Consider the following 19,259-nt stretch of genomic DNA (forward strand, 5'->3'; position numbering starts at 1 on the left):
AGGAGCTGGGGCTGAGAGCTGCACAGCAGCAAGGTGGAAGGGAGGTCCCCACTGCATGGGCCCAGCCCAAGTCCCCCCAGACCTGACTGAGCACAAGTGGCAGGAGACCTCTGCTCTCCCACCACTGCTGACAGCCATGGGCAGGAGGCTGGGCTGGGCACAGGGGCTTTTCTGGCTGCCTCTGTGACAGCCTGGGGGTGTGGGGGAGAAGCAGTTCGGCATTTGGCTGGAGCAGACCAGTGTGGGCTGAAGCTAGCACACCTCCCTGCAAGGTGAGGATTAGCAAGAGCTCAAAAAACAGCCTAGGATGCTGGGAGCTGTGACCTAACTTGGGTAGAGAGGGAATCTGGTATAGAAGTTCAATAGACTGGTCTAGCCTACACTGATTATATCTGATACTGCATCCATCCAGGTCTATCTTAGATTGGGTATTTTTAACTGGTGTATGTGTGCTGAATTTCTGTTTTGTTCCAGGTTTAGACTGGTTTCTGATCACTTATAGTGGTTTATGTGTAATGTCTATACTTAGCCTAAGTGTAAGAGCATTCAGGATTTTGCTCCTATTGCAGATATTCTAGAAGTACAAAAGTTTAGATGACTACTACTACCATCTTACTTTTTACTCTCATTGATACCACTATTTCTCATTAGGATCTATAACAGAAAAAAATCACAATCTACAGGTTTAAGCAAAGCAAAAGTAATTAAATTCTTGAGTTTTATTATTAGATTTGCCACTACTAGTTATGTGGGTTTCCTTGAGTATTCGGAGATCTTTTGTGCTACATATGTTGCACACAGCCTACTTAGACTGTGGGCTTGACTCATTTCCAGTGATGGAGGTTAGGAGTTAGTGAATGAAAGAATTTCACGGTAGCAAAAGAAGAGACTTGGGCCAAATCCACACCCCACACAGAAATTTTTCATCCTATATCTGCCTGCATGTAAATGTACATTTATTATGGCACTTAGAAACTGCCAGGAATTTGGTATTCAGTTCATTATTGTATGCAGGTGAACTGCATGTTTAATAGATTTGTGGATGACACCAAGTTGGGTAGAGTTGCAGGCTCCTCTGGAGGGCAGGACTAGGCTCCAGAGAGATATGAATGTCTAGAAAAATGGTTCGCAATAAACCAGATGTGATTCAACAAAGACAAATATGAAGTCCCGCATTTGGGACAGAATAATTGCATGCACAAATCACTTTTGGCAAACTTTTGAGGATGATTGTCTTCCATGATTGTCTTATCTGTGGGTCCAAAGATGGCTGATAAGGCCAATCCGGGATCAACAGACTGTTGCAACTCAGGCACATGTTTCCTTGCGGGGTGGATGCCTCCAGATTCTGCACAGATACAGACAGGGGAGCGACTGTAGGCTGCAGTATTGCAGAGAAGGACCTGGGGGTTACAGTAGCCTGAGGTCGAGGCAGTGTTTTGGCAGCTGTGCCACAAATTAGCCCAGCACCCTCCTAAGTGTCACTCCTCCTATGGCCTACCCCTGCCCAATTGGCTGATCTGCTCTGCTCCTTGCCTTATTTTCTGCTCTGCTTTCTGCTTCTTACCCGATCTGCTGTTGTGTTACCTGTTCCCTCCTCAGTCTACCATGTGTCTCACACATGCCTACCCTTGCAGTAGACCATAATTTGAATATGAGCCAGCAGTATGCTCTTGTTGCAAAAAAGGTCAACAGAATACTGAGTTGTATTGATAGGAGTGTCACTGCAAATTTAAGGAAAGTGATTCTTCCACTTTATTCAGCACTGGTGAGGTCTCACCTGGAGCACTGTGTCCAGTTTGGGGCCCCACACTTCAAGGAAGCGCTCTCCCCTACCTTGTGGGTCTTTAAGAGAAGGCTGGATAGGCATCTGGCTGGGGTCATCTGACCCCAGCACTTTTTCCTGCCTAGGCAGGGGGTCAGACTTGATGATCTGTTGAAGTCCCTTCCCACCCTAGCATCTGTGAATCATCTATCTATGAATCTATGAAAGAGATGGAAAATTGGAAAAAGTCTAGTGGAGAGTCACAAAATTATTAGAGGCCTGGGAAGCATGATTTAAGAAGAAAGGCTGAAAGAGCCAGGGTTATTCAGTCTTGTGAAGAGAAAATTATGGCAGGGACAGGGGAGGATTTAATCCCAGTCTTCAAATACCTGAAGGGTGATTATGGAGAGGATGGAGATGCGTTTTTTTCTGTTGCTGTAGGAGGCAGGAATAGGAGCAATGGCCTTAAGGTGCAGCCGAGGAAATGAGGTTGAAGATTAGGAGGAGTCAAGCACTGGAACGGGCTACCTAGGGGAGTTGTGAAATCTCCATCCACATTAAGAGCAAGGTGGAGAGACACTTGGCTGGGATGGTCTAGTCAGGCATAATCCTGCCTTGACTGGGGATGGAGGCATAGGGAAGGGGCTGGGCTAGATGATGTGGTGAGGTACTCTTCAGCCCTACTTTCCTACTTTCCTAAAGGAAACTGCTATACTCCCAGACTAGGGACATTTTTTCTAGAGTAAATGCCTTGGATACTACCAGTCTTAATAACTGATGTTGTTCATATCCAGTGATGATGGCTCTACCAGTTCTATCACAATGTGTAAAATGTTGGTGGACGCTAAAAATGTTTGTTTTAAGTGGAGCGTTATGTCTTAACTGCATTATATGAATGAGGTATCAAAGTCAAACGTCAAAACACCAACATTACTGCATAATATTCAGAGCAGAAATCCATTTATAGCCTCTGATCAAAACAATTGCTTATCCTGCTCATTAAACAGTGCAATTTAGCACATAGCATAAATAATATTGAGTATTACACCTAGTTTCTTGCTTTAATTATTTGTCTTTCATGTTTTGAATATAATCGATTCAGGAAAAATGAAAAGGGAAGTTCTTCAGGTAGTTTGCTGGTTAGGTCCACTGGTTATGTCTCTACCTTGGAGATCTGGCCCACTGAATTCTACAGAGCCATCCAGCAGTGAGCAAGTAACACAAAGCAAATTTCCATTGCTGTTTTCCTGATCGAGGTCTCTAACCTATTGAAATAAAGGATTCTTTCCCAAACTCATGCCACATTTGTAATTAGATTGTTAAGGGTAAGTCTGTGCTGTTGCTGTGGTGCTCTCAAATGCACTGCTCAGAAGCATGACTCTTAGCCTCAAGCAGTCTGTCTCTGGTGCACTTAAGAGCGGTAGCAGAACTGAAGGAGTAGCCCGGGCACCTGTTAAGCTGTTGGTTGCTCAAGAGTGCTGTGTGCCACCAGAGCTATGCTTCTTGGGAGTGCACTTAGGACTGCTGAGCGAGCAGTATATATCTAAACCCAAAGTGTTTGATGAATGAGACAAGTATCACTCTCCCTGTTTTATAGATAGGAGAAAGAGGAATATGTATAAGGATGGGTGGGGAGCTGCTCAAGGTCACCCAGTGTCAGAGCTAGTAATTGAGCCCAGGATTAGTCTGTAGAAGTTAAACTGTGCATGCTGACTCATTTAATGTCTGCAAGATGCAGTGCTGTGCTGGGTTCTTTATAGCCATCTGTTCACATGGCATCCATGGCTGAATGTGAATCCAGGAACATGCTTCTTAGCAGCAGTATGCTGTTTGACAGAATATGCCTAAGCAAGTTCTCCCTTGCAGCACGGTGCTAGCATTCCCCTTTGCAGTCTGTAAGAGCTGCTCAGCTGGCTGAACAAATGGTTTTGGAAACAGGAGAGAATTCATGAACCAAGTTTGTCAGTGTTCTCCTAGGATCAAATCCATGGTCTCGGCACATGGCCTAAGAGCACAGAGCAGTGCCACAGATGGGAAAGAGAATATGATCTGCTCCCCAAAGGCCATGGAGAAGAGTTCAAATGACCTGTGACTGAAGTTCAGGGGACTCATTAAGTCTCTGTGCTGGAAAGACACTGTGGTAAAGCTGTACTTAAATTATGTATCAGACCTTGCTTGCCTTCTATCATTACACTGGCATGGAAATAACACAGACCATTCTTCATTTTGAATGGAAGATGTGCTGTTTCTGCCTAACCTTTGCCCATTGGAGCATGTTCTTTGCAACTTGTTTCCTAGAAACAAAGTGCATTGGGAAGAATGGGCAAGGTAGCCATCCTCAGTAGCAGTATTGAGATGTTAGTTATGTGTCCATTCATTTAAATGTTTTCCAGACTGGGCTCAATGAACTGATGTCTCACTATAAAATGATGGAAAAGAAAGTATTGGAGAACTCCAATCTATACAAATGATGTAGCTGGCAGCTGTTTTGCCATTTTAGCCATAGTGTGTGCAGCAAACATCTCTGTAAAAGCTAACAGCTGTTTGCAGGGCTGTAGCAATGAAGTTTGGCACCTGAGGCAAAGCCCACAGCAGCAGCCCACCCTTGCCCTGTGGACAGATCCAGGGGGCACATGCCCCCCCGCAGTGCTTGCCCAGGAGTGCACCCTGCCCCGGCTGGGCAGTGCCTGTTGGCGCCCCTTCGCTTCAGCGCCCGGGGCAGGTACCCTGCTCCCCACCCCCACCCCTTGCTGCGGCGCTGGTTACTTGATCTTTTCATTTGGCTTTTTATCTGAGGATCTACAAGGGTTTCACCTTATTAAAAACACTCTAATAACTATTTAGTTTTATTGTAATATAACAGCCTTTATTTTGTGATCCTAGGGTCCAACACTGTAACAACATGGGACTAATAGGAAGACTATAGAGATGCTGTATCTAGCACTTTAAGAGATAGAATATGCTCTCTGTACTACAATCATCATTGCACCTGATACAAAGAATACAAATTAAAGAAGGAGACCAGCAGATTGTCTTTCTATCATTCCTATAAATTATGGTAGTGTTCGGCGGGGAGGGGGCAGGGAACAATATTTATTCAGCTTTTTTTCAGAACTAAATCATCCTGGAATGTAGTAAGGGCAAAACTGCGAAGAGATGGAACCTAAGCAACCAAGCTTTAGTGATCGGAGATATGGCACAGATTTAAGTAGCAAGCTGCAGACAGTGTCCACAAGGAACTCAAGGGAAACCAGCGCCCAGGTTACAATTCGCACTCAATAAGAGGTAGCTTTCCATAGCCTCTCCTCAGCCTTACCCATAGTTTAGTTTTTCTGAAAGCTTTTTACCCTCTCTGCAAAGAGAGCAGAGAGTAGAATGACTCTCATCAAGACTTTTTCATGCTCTATTACGGCATGATGTGACTTTCATTTTTTAACGGAGTTGTGAACTTCCTAAATAGAAGTGGTTCTTTCCTTTGTGATGTAGCAAACCTTGATCAGAGCTTCACAAACATGCCACAAAAATCTTTATTTCCCCCCACATGGTTCTCCAAGCCCTTCTCTTTTTCTCACTGGGAGAGGAGGTTGGAGAATGTCTGTCTGGTTTTTGCCTTGCATTGTAGGATGTAACTGGTCACGTACTCAGGAAGCTTAGTGTCTTGCTAGATATTTTGCAGCCTGTAGGTGCTATAGAAAGGATTTTCAAAGGCACAAAGGGAAGCAAGGCACCATATTCTCTACTGGGGAGTTTTTCAGAAAGAGCAAATGCATCGCATCTTATTTGTGGAACCCAAGTGAATGCAGATTTATTTTTCCTTTTTAAAAATCTCAAAGATGGACCTGCTTTCTACATTAAAATGTCTATTTTCATCTTGGTCAGTCTTTAGAAATCCTTGAACAATACAGTTTACAAACCTGAGTGTTCAACAGTACCATGCTCCCAAATTGCCAATAAACTGGAAAATTGGAGAGCATTCTCAATAGGCTCAGATGTTGCCTGGCATTAGAGCAGCTTGCTAATGTGCCAAACTATTCTTCGTTGGGGAAGTGAGCCAATAAATGTCAGTACTTCCACACTAGCCAGAGTAATACCCATAGGAGGTGAGGTAGGGAAATGTACGCATGAAAAGTAGGACAACTCCTAGTGAAATGGTTAAATGCAAGGGCAAGAAGCATAATTAACTACTGCAGAATGGCCCCTTTCAGGAGTTAAATGGGATCTGAGACACCTCATCATATGTTAAATATGTAGGCAAAGTACTAGACATCAAACACAGGCTTTCTTTGTAGGGGCAAAGCTAGAAGAGGCTTTGCAGGTGGTTTCATGTGCCCCCAACTTTGTGTTGGTAAGTTTAATTACCAGTCATAAGTGCAGACTAATTAAACACAGGTATGGAACTTGGGACCAAAAAAGTGTGTAGCATTTTTCACCCATTTAAATCTAGACTGATTCCCTCCAAATCTGCTCCCCATTTATTCCTACTCCATAAATCTCCTAAGGTAATTTGCAAGAGTAAACTGTGAAGTCCATTGAAATATGTGGAAATATTCCCTTTGGTTTCAGTGGGCCCAAGTACTTTCTATCAGAGATGCATTAAGCTGTGATCAAATCAAATTGTTAAATGTCAGATGTATCCAAATCTTAAACTTACTTTTGTTTTATGACACTCTCTAACAGTACCTTCTGTATTACTATTTTAAGCCATTTTAACCTTGTTCTCTGTATTTCTTTAGTTTCATAATGTGTCTTCCAGTTCTTGTGATCATTATTTACATCTTTTATTCTGTTTTTTTGGCATATTGTGGATCATCAAAATACATGCTTGTCCATTTTCTAAGGTTTCCAAACTAAGCCACAACAAACTGACTTAAGTTTATAACCATGCATTTTAGCTTTCAATGGTATTATGACATGGATATTTATTCTTTTATTTAAATTTAGATAAAAGGAAACTAAGAAACAGGGGAGATTATGCTTAGGGGCAATCAACATGGGTTCATTAGGGGCAGGTCCTGTCAGACCAGCCTGGTTGCCTTCTACGACCAGGTCACAAAATCCTTAGATGCAGGTGTTGTGGTGGACGTAGTCTTTCTGGACTTTAGGAAGCCCTTCGACACTGTCTCTCACCCCATTCTCATTAAAAAATTAGGCGACTGCCTACACAGTCAGATGGGTTGCAAATTGGCTGGAGGGCCACACCCAGAGAGTGGTGGTGGACAGGCCATTTTCAACCTGGACGTGGGCAGTGGGGTCCCCCAGGGCTCGGTCCTTGGGCCTACACTGTTCAACATCTTCATCTTCGACTTGGATGTGGGGTGGGGTGAAAAGCACCTTGTTCAAATTCGCGGATGACACTAAAGTGTGGGGAGAGGTGGGCATGCTAGACGGGAGGGACAGGCTACAACTAGATCTGGACAGGTTACAGGGGTGGGTGGATGAAAATAGGATGGGATTCAATACTGACAAGTGCAAGGTGCTGCACCTAGGGAGAAAGAACCAGCAGCAGACCTACAGGCTGGAGAACTCCCTTCTCACCAGCGCAGAGGCAGAAAAGGATCTTGGAGCCATTATTGATTCCAAGATGAACATGGGCTGCCAATGTGGGGACGTGGTCAGTGCATTCACAGATTAGGAATTCACATTAGGATCTTGTCATGCATTCACAGATGCATCACGAGCTGGTCCAAGGAGGTGATCCTCCCCCTCTGTGCGACATTAGTCAGGCCGCAGTTGGAGTACTGCGTCCAGTTCTGGGCACTGCACTTCAGGAGGGATGTGGATAGCATTGTGAGGGGCCAAAGGAGGGCCACTCGCATGATCAGGGGGCAGCAGGGCAGGCCCTACAGGGAGAGGCTAAGGGACCTGAACCTGTTCAGCCTCCACAAGGGAAGGCTGAGAGGGGACCTGGTGGCTGTCTATAAACTTGCCGGGGGGACCTGTGGGGAACGCGAGAGTCCCTGTTCCTCTGAGCGTTGCAAGGAGTAACAAGGAACAACGGTCATAAGTTGACTGAGAGTAGGTTCAGGCTGGACATCAGGAAGCACTACTTCACAGTCAGGGTGGCTAGGATCTGGAACCAACTTCCAAGGGAAGTGGTGCTCGCCCCTACCCTGGGGGTCTTCAAAAGGAGGCTGGATAATCACCTAGCCTGGGTTGTTTGACCCCCAGCATTCTTTCCTACCCATGGCAGGGGGTCAGGCTTGATGATCTGCTCAGGTCCCTTCTGATCCTACCAACTATGAAACTATGAAACATTTAGATGAACTAAGAAAACTATTTTAGATCAAAGGAAACTAAGCAACAACTGTTTTTATGATTTTTTTCCCCCAGCCTTTTTAAAGCATCTTTAAATATACCTTCCAAATATGTTAAGTAAAAAGACAGAGTTGAAATGACTTGCTTAACACATGTTCTACAAACCCTCAAGATAGTATTTCAAACTAACATACTGTAGAACATTTCCTACTCTCCGGCTGTCATCTAGAAAGCCTTTTTATAAATTTACACCTGGGAACTTTTAATGAACATCTGAGAATATTTTGAGTATGGAATTAGGTGATCTTGTTGAAATGTGACCCTAGATTTAGGTTGAAACTGAATGTATTCTTGTGTGTACTTTTTGAACAATACTTTGATCCAAAACAATTATGGAATTTTATCTGCCTTTGACATTTTAAGGCAGACTTTATTAAACTCTGTAAAAGCAAATCATTCATTTTTGTTCTTTTCAAAGTGTTTTGCATCACTCAAGCTTAAGAGTGAATTCTCCACGAGATCATCGGGTCCAGCCCACCTTCTCCCCTCTCCCCACCCCCTGCATGAGACAGGAAAGACCCCAGCTAGGTGACCATCCAGTCTTGAAGATTTCCAGGGTAGGCAATTGAACCACCTCTGGAGGGAGTTTATTCCAGTCTGGACACTCTCTGACTGTGAAGGAGTTTTTCCTAATGTTATATGGTCTTCCAGGAGTTTGTGTCCATTACTCCTGTTTTTTTTCCTAAAGGTGCCTTGGTGAACAGTTGCTCACCAAGCCCTTGATGTATTCCCCTGATGTAGCAGTAAACTCCTACCAAGTCCCCTCTCTTTTTTAGGCTGAAGAGTCCCAAGTCCCTCAGCCTTTCCTCATATGGCTTGTCTTGCAAGTCTTTGATCATACAGATGGCTCTTCTTTGAACTCTCTCAAGCTTTTCCATGCCCATGTTGAAGTGCAGCACCCAGAACTGGACGCAGTACTCCAGCTGTGGTCTCACCAATGCCGAGTAAAGTGGAATAATCACTTCCTCGGTTTTGCTTGAGATGCATTGGTTGATGCACGCCAAAGTAATGTTTGCCCTGCTGACTGCAGCATTGTACTGACGGCTCATATTCATTACTATAGTCTGTTATTACCCCTAGATCCCTTTCAGTCGTGGTGCTAGTCAGTTTGGCACCAGCAAGCATGTAAATATGCTGGGGATTGTTCATCCCCAGATGGAGCTCTTTGCACTTCTCAATATTGAACTTCATCTGGTTCTGATCTGCTCAACTTGCCAACCTGTCTAGGTCTGCCTGTATCTGCAGCCTATCTTCAAGTGTGATCATGCTCCCCCATAACTTAGTGTCGTCCACAAACTTGGCCAGTGAGCTCTTTACCCCCACATCCAAATCATTGCTAAAGATATTGACCAAGCACCGACCACGTGGACCAAGCACCGATCCCTAACATGAATGCCTTATTTTAAATCAGGAAGAGTGTTTATGACCTGGGGCCAGCAACTTCTTTCAAGCTATGGGCTGGAACAACTCAGGTACAGCCTGACATAGGCTGGGTGGCTTTGACAGCATGTTAGTGGTGGGGGGACTCTCCCTGCACCCCTGATGGAGCCATGAAGCCAGGAGCTGTGTCCACACTACTGCTGCTTCTCCTAACTCCCCTGCTGCTTCCTAGTTATGGTGTAAGTGCACCTTTCAGTGGAAGTGAGTTGTGCTGGGGCTGGGCGGCTGTGAGCTTCTTCCATGCTGCTGCCACTTCTGCTTACCTCCATCCAGCCCAGCTCCCCTCCAGCTGGAAGCTGCACCCATACCACCCTCCATGCTTTGTGGAGGGGGTGGGAAGAGCAGGGTAGTGAATAGGATAGAGAGAAGTGGTAACAGTACAGGCACAGCTTCCAGCTCCCCAGCCTGGGTGCAGCTCCTTGCAGCTCAGCTCCAGCATGGGTATGGACATAGTCAAAACCCAGTGTTTCCATGAGCAAGACTTGGCCCCTGAGCCATTCATTGCCTACACCTGCTTATGAATAAACATGCTAGGCCTTGTTATCATTTTGTACAGTGACCTTTTCCTGTATCAGTAAGAGTTTTGCATTAAAAAGGTCAGTAGCAAGATATGACTCAATTTAGCACAAGCTGTGCGCTGGTAGATGCAGACATTATTGATATAAGTTATGCCATGCCTGTGAGCAGCAGTGACTTTGACAGTTATTCTTATCCAGTTTGAGTTCTTGCATTCTTTTTCATTAGCATGAGACTGAGGATAAGATTTTTTGTACATATAACCACCTAATATACTCAACCACTAACAAACTTCTCCTCTAGAAGATAGATACATTATCCTATTCAGTTTAGAGATGAAGAAATTAAGATGCATGTTTTTCCTAAGTCACAGAGAACCCGTGCAAGCTGGAAATCTTCCAATTCTCAGACCGTGGCATTAATCGAAAAAGGGTGATCTTGTGGCTATTTGCTTAGAATCACTCTAAGAAAGAAAAACTGGAAGACTATCATTCTGAAGATTTCTATTATGTCTTCCATTAGCAATGCATAGCAGACTAATTGATACAGTGGGTGTTAATAAATTGAACAAATATGACTATAGCTAGGGAAATGATGAGAATGGACCAAAATGTTTCAAGCATTTTTGTGTCTGCTTGTACTAAATAATTTTTGCTTAAATGTGGATTCATGTGATCTAGAATCATTTGAGAATTTCTTTAATCAGATGCATTAACCCTTTTATAACACATCTGTTACACCCACTAACAAACAAAACATATGATGAACTGGAACCCATGTAACTGAACCAGATTCTGGCTAACATGGAATCATGTCTCCAGTAGTCTCCATGAAGACATTTAGTCCAACATCTTCATGTTTCCACCTTAGAACACCTCTTCATACAGTTACCATATTCATGCAAAACTGCAGTCAAGTAGACCGTGCAAGTCCTTAGACACCTTGAGATTAAATTGTCCTTCATATTTAAAAGGCCAGACTCTGAACTTGCCACCCAGAGAAGAGGAAGGAATAAAGGAATAAGTCATTAAACCATCTTTGCATCTTCCTGGTCATGGGATTCTAGTAGTTGTGAGAGCACACAAAGCAACAACAAACACTCCCTGTGCTTGAAGAAGAGTGTTTGTACCTGAAAGTTTGCAAAGGACAATTTTTCCAACTATTTAGTTGGTCTAATAAAAGATATCACATCCACCCAAAGAACCTGGTCCGCTCTAGTAGTTTGTAAAGCACTTGGCATTAGCTTAGTAGCCCCGACTCCGCATTTGGATAAAGAATACTGAGCTAGATAAACTCAAAGATGACATTTTCAAATGGTGAAAACTGTTGCATTTGTAAAGTGCTTTGCCCTCAAATGACTTGCTTTTATATAAATTCAATGGTAGTGTTTCAAGCATAGAGCACTGGATTGTGAAGTTAGCATTTATATAATTAAGCAGATGCCTTCCCAACAGATTCCTTACTGTGCTCAAGTGTTTACCTCCTGGCAAGTAGTTTTTCAGATTTAAAAACCCTTTCTTAACCTTTACAAATAAACCAATGGCCATTTCAACAGTGCAGGAGCTATTCATTTAGCTCAAAGTCAGTATCTGTGCTTGTAGTTCACCTCAGGATTAGCGCAGCCCTACAGCTTCAGTCACAGACATCATCTTAATTCATTATTTCAGTTAGAATTTACCTTAACTTTTCCTTCCTTCTTTTAGTGCCTTATAATGCATGGGTTGCACACCCAGAACTTCCTCTGTGTATGTGACAAAGGCAGGGAATAAGGTATGTGCTACAGAGGCTACATTAATCCAGACAAGAGATGTTATGGTCCTGGTATAGTAGGGTTCATCTCCAGGGTTGGCTGTAGTGCCCCTGGAGTCTCCTCAGCCTTTATTCACTTCACTCTCTTTGGGCAATCACTGCTTCACTTTCCTGCCACACCTTGATGTATCTAGTTTCTAGATGAAGGGAGGCTGCCCCAGGGCTTCCCAAGCCTCATCTTGTTCTCATGACCACAGGCATCTATAGCCATTGCCTTAAGGGCCAATTTCATGGGCTCCATCCTCCCCAATACCCACTCTAACACATGCCCTTCACGGGCTACAGGCTCCCAGCGCCAGTCCTCATCTGTCTTGGGCTACAGGCTCCTTGGCCCCCTTGGTCTCCAGCTGTGACCCCTGGTTTTTGGCTTATCCATTCCAAGGCCCTGGCCCCATTCCTAAGCCAGGTGAGACTCCTGGGCTCCTCCAATCCCACTAATGTCTGGCTGTGGCTGTATTCAGCCTTCAGCACCTCTCCTTGGCCCTGGCCATGCTCCTGGGCCAGTGAAACCTTTGGCATTCCTTGGCCCTGCTGATTCTTGCCCCTCCTGGGCTCCAGACCTCTGGGCTTTCTAGCCCTGTTGGCACACTGCTCTCTTTCTGTCCCTTGGCTCTGCCCCTCTATGGGTTTTGGGCCTTTTGGCCCCACTCTCTGCCCTTTAGTCGGGCTTCAGGCTTAATTCCAGGCCTTGCTCACACTTATTTTCCCAGGCTTCAGTCCCTTCTACAGCCTCCAGAGCTTACCCCCAGCTCAAACATTAAGCTAGGAGTCCTGATGCAGCCCTGCTACCAGGAGCTCCTCTACCTGTGGCCCTCAGGACTAGGTTGCCTGACATGCTTAAGCTCTGGGCTGATATGGCTCAAGTCCAGCTCCCTTCTGGTCAGGTGTGACAGGGACCAATTATGGAGACACCTGCAAGCTTCTTCTCAGGCAGCCCTTTCCTCTTAGTGACAGGTGTGCCAAGCACCCTGTCACACCTGGCAGGAGTTGATTTGTCTTTTAGAGAAGTAGAGATATTGCTGCAATCTATATCGGTAGGAAAAGAGGGCTTGGAAGTACAAAGAGGGAGTTCAGTTCAAGCTGAGTAAGCTTCACATTGACCACAACTTCAGAAGAGGATACAGGAGTTAACTATCTACCTTGCCTATTGATTTGTGAGTAGATGGAGACTCTCATGGCTCTGTGGAGAGTGGGAGAAGAGAAGGAAGATTCTCATTCAAAGAGATGGTATTTTTGCTTGCTTTTAATCCAAGTTGGGGAGAGAGAAGGAGAAATTGAGCCATGGAAACCAATAGAGACAGGTCAAAGTATGTGTGATCCACAGTCTTAGAAGAGGGTTCAAGAAGCATGAAGCAAGAGTAGAAGCCTTGAGACCTGAGTGCAAAGGTGTTGTTAGAAGTTTCTGAGAGCCTTGATAGTTGAAGAAGGTCAAGTAAGATCAAAAGGACTGAAGTTACAGTAGCATGAGGAAATAGCTTAAAAAGAGCCTTCATCTGGACTCATCTTCATCTCATCTCAGGCATCACTTCACACTTCATGGTGCTCATGTCTGCTATCTGCATATTATCTGAGCATTTCACCATTTTCATAGGTTAAACTGGAACATCCTTCACTGCTTTGTCCTCAAGTCCCTTACTTTTTGTAGCATTTAGTTAGACAATACCACCATTGCCTCAGAGAGTTTGCTAAGCTACATTCTTCATCTAGCACAATGGGGACCTGGTCACCGGTTATCAGGCAGTACCATAATACATTAGCAATAAGTGGCAAGTTTTAATTTAGAATTGAACTGATTACAGCAAATGGAATAATAGTTTTTAGTCGAGGGGTCAAAGCTGGGTTCAATAATTTAATAACTCCTGGTCCCATTAAAGTTTGTTCCAGAAATTCCCAAATTCTGGTCCCAGATTGCAGGATAATGGATACGATTTTGCATTTGTGTTAGTAATGTTTTCAACCGCATTTCAAATGTTCTAATATCCTGTTTGCATTTACAGGAAAGCTCCCTACCTGGCTCTCATCAAAGTTTTGTCATGTTTCTAAGTTCATGGATCAAGACCAAAACTTGTAATGGGATCATTCAAATTGACAAAATGTTTATAACTAAAAATCCTTCAACAGGTGGTGATCCCCTGGGAAGCTAAGTTATTGCAATTGCATTTGCTTTTCTTGTAATTAATCTTTGAGGAAGATGATCAGACAAGTATTGGATCCATGGGAATTTTTCATGCAATCAGTCTAGCGATGTCTTTGCTACTACTACTTGTGAATCCACCCACGTTAAAGCTACCCAGGACCATTCACTGTGGCAACTGTTGTATTTTACCCAAAGAAACATCTAATTTATGACTTGCACCTAATTTACATGCAAAAGCATAAAAAAGAACGCATTTCTATGCAAATGTCAGTTATATTGAAGTCAACGGAGATGCCAAGTTCACTCTTTTGTGCTTCCAGATTTATCAGAGATGCTGGTTAGTATTCAAGAAAGCTTCGAGCAAAGGGCCAAAGAGATTGGAGAAGTTCTCAGATGAGCGTGCTGCGTATTTTAGGTGCTATCACAAGGTAAGATTTGGTTACGTGCAAAATTATGCAGAACTTTCATGGCATTGGTAACCCTACCACCCTATTGACTGAGATGCATTGGAGTACAAGGAAAACAAGAATGCTTAACTGTTGCTACTTTTAAAAGGGCTGCTGCAATAAGTTTTAAAGCTGTATGTCCTGTTTTCATCCACAATTAAGTTTCCGATTCAGGATGCCACTTCTTCACATGCCTAACTCAGTCTGACTCCCTCAGAAGAAAAAGGCAGAGGAATGTCTAATTTCTGAATCTCAGTGAATTTAATCACTGCTTAGTCACTAAGCTGCCTGACTTTGTCGAGACAGAGGCAATTATCAATACGTGTACAAGCAAAAATTTGAATATAAAAAAACCAAATGAGTTCCTTAGGCTAGACTTTTTGTGGTTGGGTAACCATAGACTGGATGTTTTCAGGATTGAAATTTTGGATTTGTGTTCCTAAATTTTGCCATTATTTTTCTTTAATTTGGCTTCCAGGATCCTTCTGAAATGAAGTACTATGTTTGATGTTGCAGGAATAATGGGCTATTCACTTTTTCATACGTATATGAAAACATCACATGTTTCTTGTATAAGCTTGGCTCCTTTACATCAGCAGCAGTGTATGATAGGGTGGAAATAAATCATGCTTACACAAATTTTAGGGCCTGCCATCATTGATACATTTGTATGGTATGTCCTTAATGTAAATAAGAATCAAAACCTGAGTCCTTGCCTCAGAAAGGTTCATCTAAATCATCATTGCAGTGACCATGAGTCATAAAGTCAGGTTTTAGACACAGGTTTCTATTTCACTTGTATCTGCATCTGCCGGGAAGACTTTGGCTATTTGTAAAGCCTATGGAAACAAAAGGCAGCACACTTTCTCAGTTTGATTTAACTGAAATAGCAAGTTGGACATAATGATAAGTCCTTGCTGTATGCCTTTAGGGCCAATGAACTTAGTTTTTTCTAATCACTTTTACTCTAGGGTTCTATGCTTATTCTGAATATATCTGAGAATTTACACATGTAATTCTTCCGGGCATGGGGATGTAAATAAGAGACCCTTTAATTTATAATCATTGTTGGCAAAAGCTTAATACATTAGAAGATTAGGAATTATGTGCATAACATCCTAGGAGGATCAGAGCACAGATGAGCTTGAGGCAGATCCACTCTTATTCAGTTTGACACACACTTAGGAAGAAATCGTGAGGGAATTTGAATTCTCAGAGTTGTTTCTGTATGCACACTGCATAATTTTGTAATTGATTGATCTTAAAACCTTGGGTTTATTTATAATAAGATATGCCCGGAAATAGGAGTTCATTTAAGTTTATGTTAAGCAATTTTCAAAATGTGAGTAATACATTTTTCTATTTGATCTGTGTGGTTTGCACAGTGTATGCATTTAGGAGAGATAATATCCAGTTCTGGGTAGAATGTGTAGCGTTTATAATGGCACAATTCTGTCAGTTATTGATGCACATCTATATTTCTTTTATTGTATTAATGCAAAGTGTCAGTTATATATGCATTGCTGCCTGGCAGATTGCAGAATTAAGCAACGGATTTGAAATCAAAAGGAAATTAAGCACTTGTGACCAGATTTTCTGCTCCTCTTTAAAAGGATTTCCATTTTTGCACGTGTAATCATTTGCAAATGCTACCTAAAGATCAGTTTCTGCAACTGGATCCGTGAGAGCTGACTTTTATACCAAAGAACCCATTGCATTCAGTGGGGCTTCCTACACACATAAGGGTCCTGCCTTGTAAATCAAGTTGCAGAATAAGGCCTGAAGTCATTGAAATGTTTGCTCACCTGATTTATGGGAGCAATATGGCATATAGACAGTTACAGTGTTTATAGTCAACAGAAGTCCATGTTGACTGCACTGTGTGTCCACTGTAATGAATGGTGAAATCCCATTGACACTGGTAGTTGCAGAATTCAGCCAATTCTGGGCCTTTTTGAATATACCATTCTTAACTCACCTTTATTTTTTCCATAAATATTTCCTAGCACAAAAAATGCACCAAACCTGGTGAAATAGCCTTTTCTTAAGAAGCCAGAAATGTTCCTGGAAGAGCTGTTGATCCTTTTAGAATACAAGAGTCTCCTAATCAAAGAAAGATGGGGGGGAAATCCCTCAAACTCTTGTCCCAACCCCACATTTTTGTAAGTTGTTGTTTTGAGGGAGGCAGCAGAGTCCAACTTTTATTGAACACATGAAACAGAACAGATTCAGAGTTGTAGGTGAATTTTATATGTAGCCCGTTATATTCAGCCGCAGGATTTGGTGTTTCCTTCTTCCCCATCAGAGCTTCAGTTTTAGAGCATAGGGTACAGGGCAGCAAATATAAGAGATGAGTTGAAAAATGGGAAGGTTTTTCTTAGCACAGGCAAAAGCTTTCTTTAGTAACTTACAGGCCTCCAGTGTTGTGAGCTCATTTCTGAATATATGAATTAGGTGAGTGTACGTGCTGTGTATGGGTGTGTATCCTCTTCTGAGGACCCAGCCAAGAAACTGGAAACTTTTAGGGCGCAGGATGGAAAGTGTATCTGTATGTGAAGCTGATGCCTCTCTCACCTGTAATTATTTTAAAATCAGGAAAATCTATAGATTTCCTTTTTTCCCCTTATTATTTGCATTTAGTTTGCTATGCATGTGTGTCCTGGGTTCCAGAAAATAATCTTGTATTTGATTAGCAAAATCAATGCCTAGTAGGGTAAAAGAATACAAAAGGAAATACAGATCTTTATAGAATATTGACCTATAAGTAATATACGCCCATTCATTTTTTTTCCCCCATTTTATTCAGTTTCTACAACACGTAAAGATTAGAATATATTATGAACGCGATATAGTCAGGACAAAAATACAGACTGGCAACTCGTATAAGAACAAAGTCATTTGAAGCTTATGAAGTACACTGCAAATTTGCATACATAAAGCACATTGCCCACTTAATTCACTCAGTCCCACAAGGGACAAAAAATAATTAGGCTACAGACTAGAAAAGCTGGGCAGAAAATTGCCTTTTAGGTAGCTGCCTAGTTTTTATTTGGTAAACATAAATAAATCATCATCTATAAATTAGCATAAACGGGAAAAAAGTGGAGGGTAGGGAGGGGGGAAGAATGTCAGAAATCAACTTATTGTTCCTTTTAATGGCTTTCGACTTTGCAAGGTACCAAAAGCAGCCTTAATATTCCAATACAATACTGACTAATTGCATAGTGCTGACAGGAATATGCCGATTTCTCAAGGGGATTTGAGTTTTAATCCGATTGTATTAATCTTCCGTTGAAACAGCAGAAGTAATTTAAACAGTCTTTCTGTCTAGTTACAAAATAATCCATTGGAAAATTGAATTGTATAATTTGTAATTGTTTTCCAAGCTCACTAATGCAAAACTGTATCGGTAACAAATTAAACATTTAAAGTATGACCATTCTGCTAATCAGTAGCTGTTAAACATTTATTTAAATGAATGCTATCACTTATTATGAATAAAGTATCTAGTTTGGAGCTTTTCAGAAAATGAAATCATTTGGCAGGCCATTTTTTGTATCTTTACTGGAATGTAATAAATCAAGATTTCTCAGAAGTTTTGTGATGTGCTGCTCCCTACCATGAAATCATCAGGTAGTTGAAAATTGGTAGTTAGTGGCTGTGGATCTTAAGAAGACCTCAAATGGATATTGTGGTCTTGTGCCTTTTTGTGTAGCTATAAATGGAGACTGAGTCAGAGTTTCAGATGGGAAAGTCCTCCTACATGGTCTGTATAGATTTGTGGGGGAGGTGCAAAGCATCCTGGGATGCTGGGATAGTGTAAATTAACTTGAATCTGAGGGGGATCTGGGACGGAAGTTCAATAAACTGATCTAACCTAAATCAGTTAAGCCTGATACTACATCCATCCAGGTTTATCTTAAACTGCATTCAAAATGGCCAAACCAGTTTATGTGTACTGAACTTCTGTTATGCTATAGATCTGAACCAGTTTCTAATCATTTATACCAGTCTGTGTAATTTCTGTCCCTAACCCTACTGACCCTTGGTATGGTCTATTTTCAGTGGGTGAAATCCAGAATGGCCTGAAGTCTCCATCACTGATGTTAGACTTTTGATGATCTGCGGCACCACAATACAGCTTCTGGGGAGAATTTAATCCCAGAAGAATCCTATAAGGAGAAAAGTGATTGGTGCACCTTTGCGTTAGCAGAATTATTTACTACTAAATAATTCCCTCATGGTATCCCTCATGGTATTTTTGCTGCTTCCTCTCTTTCTCCCTTAATTTTTAACTTTAGTTAGGTTGTGGTAAAATTAGATGGAGTTCAGTATTTCTCCTTAAATATTTACTGATCCATGTTAGTTCTTTACATTGATGAAGTGTGTTTGCTGTTGCAAACTTCTCTGGGATTGAATCATATGTTACAGAATTGTAGTGCTTTTTACCCATTGGAATCCTGGTCATAAACTATCTTGGCTGCAGACCAAGATAGCATAAATGGATGATTGATGACTCTGATGTTGAACAGGCTAGATTTTTCCTCGATGTTTTTGTTTTTTTTTTAATATTATGGTCTGTGGGATAAACAAATAAAGCTACCAAAGCTTTGTTTCACATATATCTCCAGCGGAAATTTTCACTCTGGCTGCGTATACATGTTCAAACGATCTGGGAAAATTCTTCAGGATTGTTCTCCTGGTAGAAAAAAAAAATTACCTGGAGGTGCTTGAACAGACATTTGAATGATAAGCCTTTGAGGAGCAGAGAGTTTGCAGTGACAATGCTGTGCAGCGAGTAGCCCCCAGTGTAGATATCTGCATTCTGCAG

The 19,259-nt window shown here is 42.2% G+C and overlaps 1 protein-coding gene across 2 annotated transcripts in view; it reads left to right on the forward strand.

Annotated features, from left to right (window-relative positions):
* The window catches only part of DOK5 (docking protein 5), a 79,501-nt gene that overhangs the window by 24,525 nt on the left and 35,717 nt on the right, over positions 1 to 19,259 (forward strand). Inside the window, exon 2 of one of the 2 annotated variants that reach the window (XM_006018183.3) lies at positions 14,303 to 14,410. The exons of the other annotated variant lie outside the window; for it this stretch is intronic. Within the exon in view, the coding sequence (XP_006018245.1) occupies positions 14,303 to 14,410 (108 nt within the window). The remainder of the gene's footprint in view (positions 1 to 14,302; positions 14,411 to 19,259) is intronic. 2 annotated transcript variants of the gene reach the window in all.

The sequence above is a fragment of the Alligator sinensis genome, unplaced genomic scaffold (assembly GCF_000455745.1).
Source record: "Alligator sinensis unplaced genomic scaffold, ASM45574v1 scaffold115_1, whole genome shotgun sequence".
Lineage (NCBI taxonomy): Eukaryota > Metazoa > Chordata > Crocodylia > Alligatoridae > Alligator > Alligator sinensis.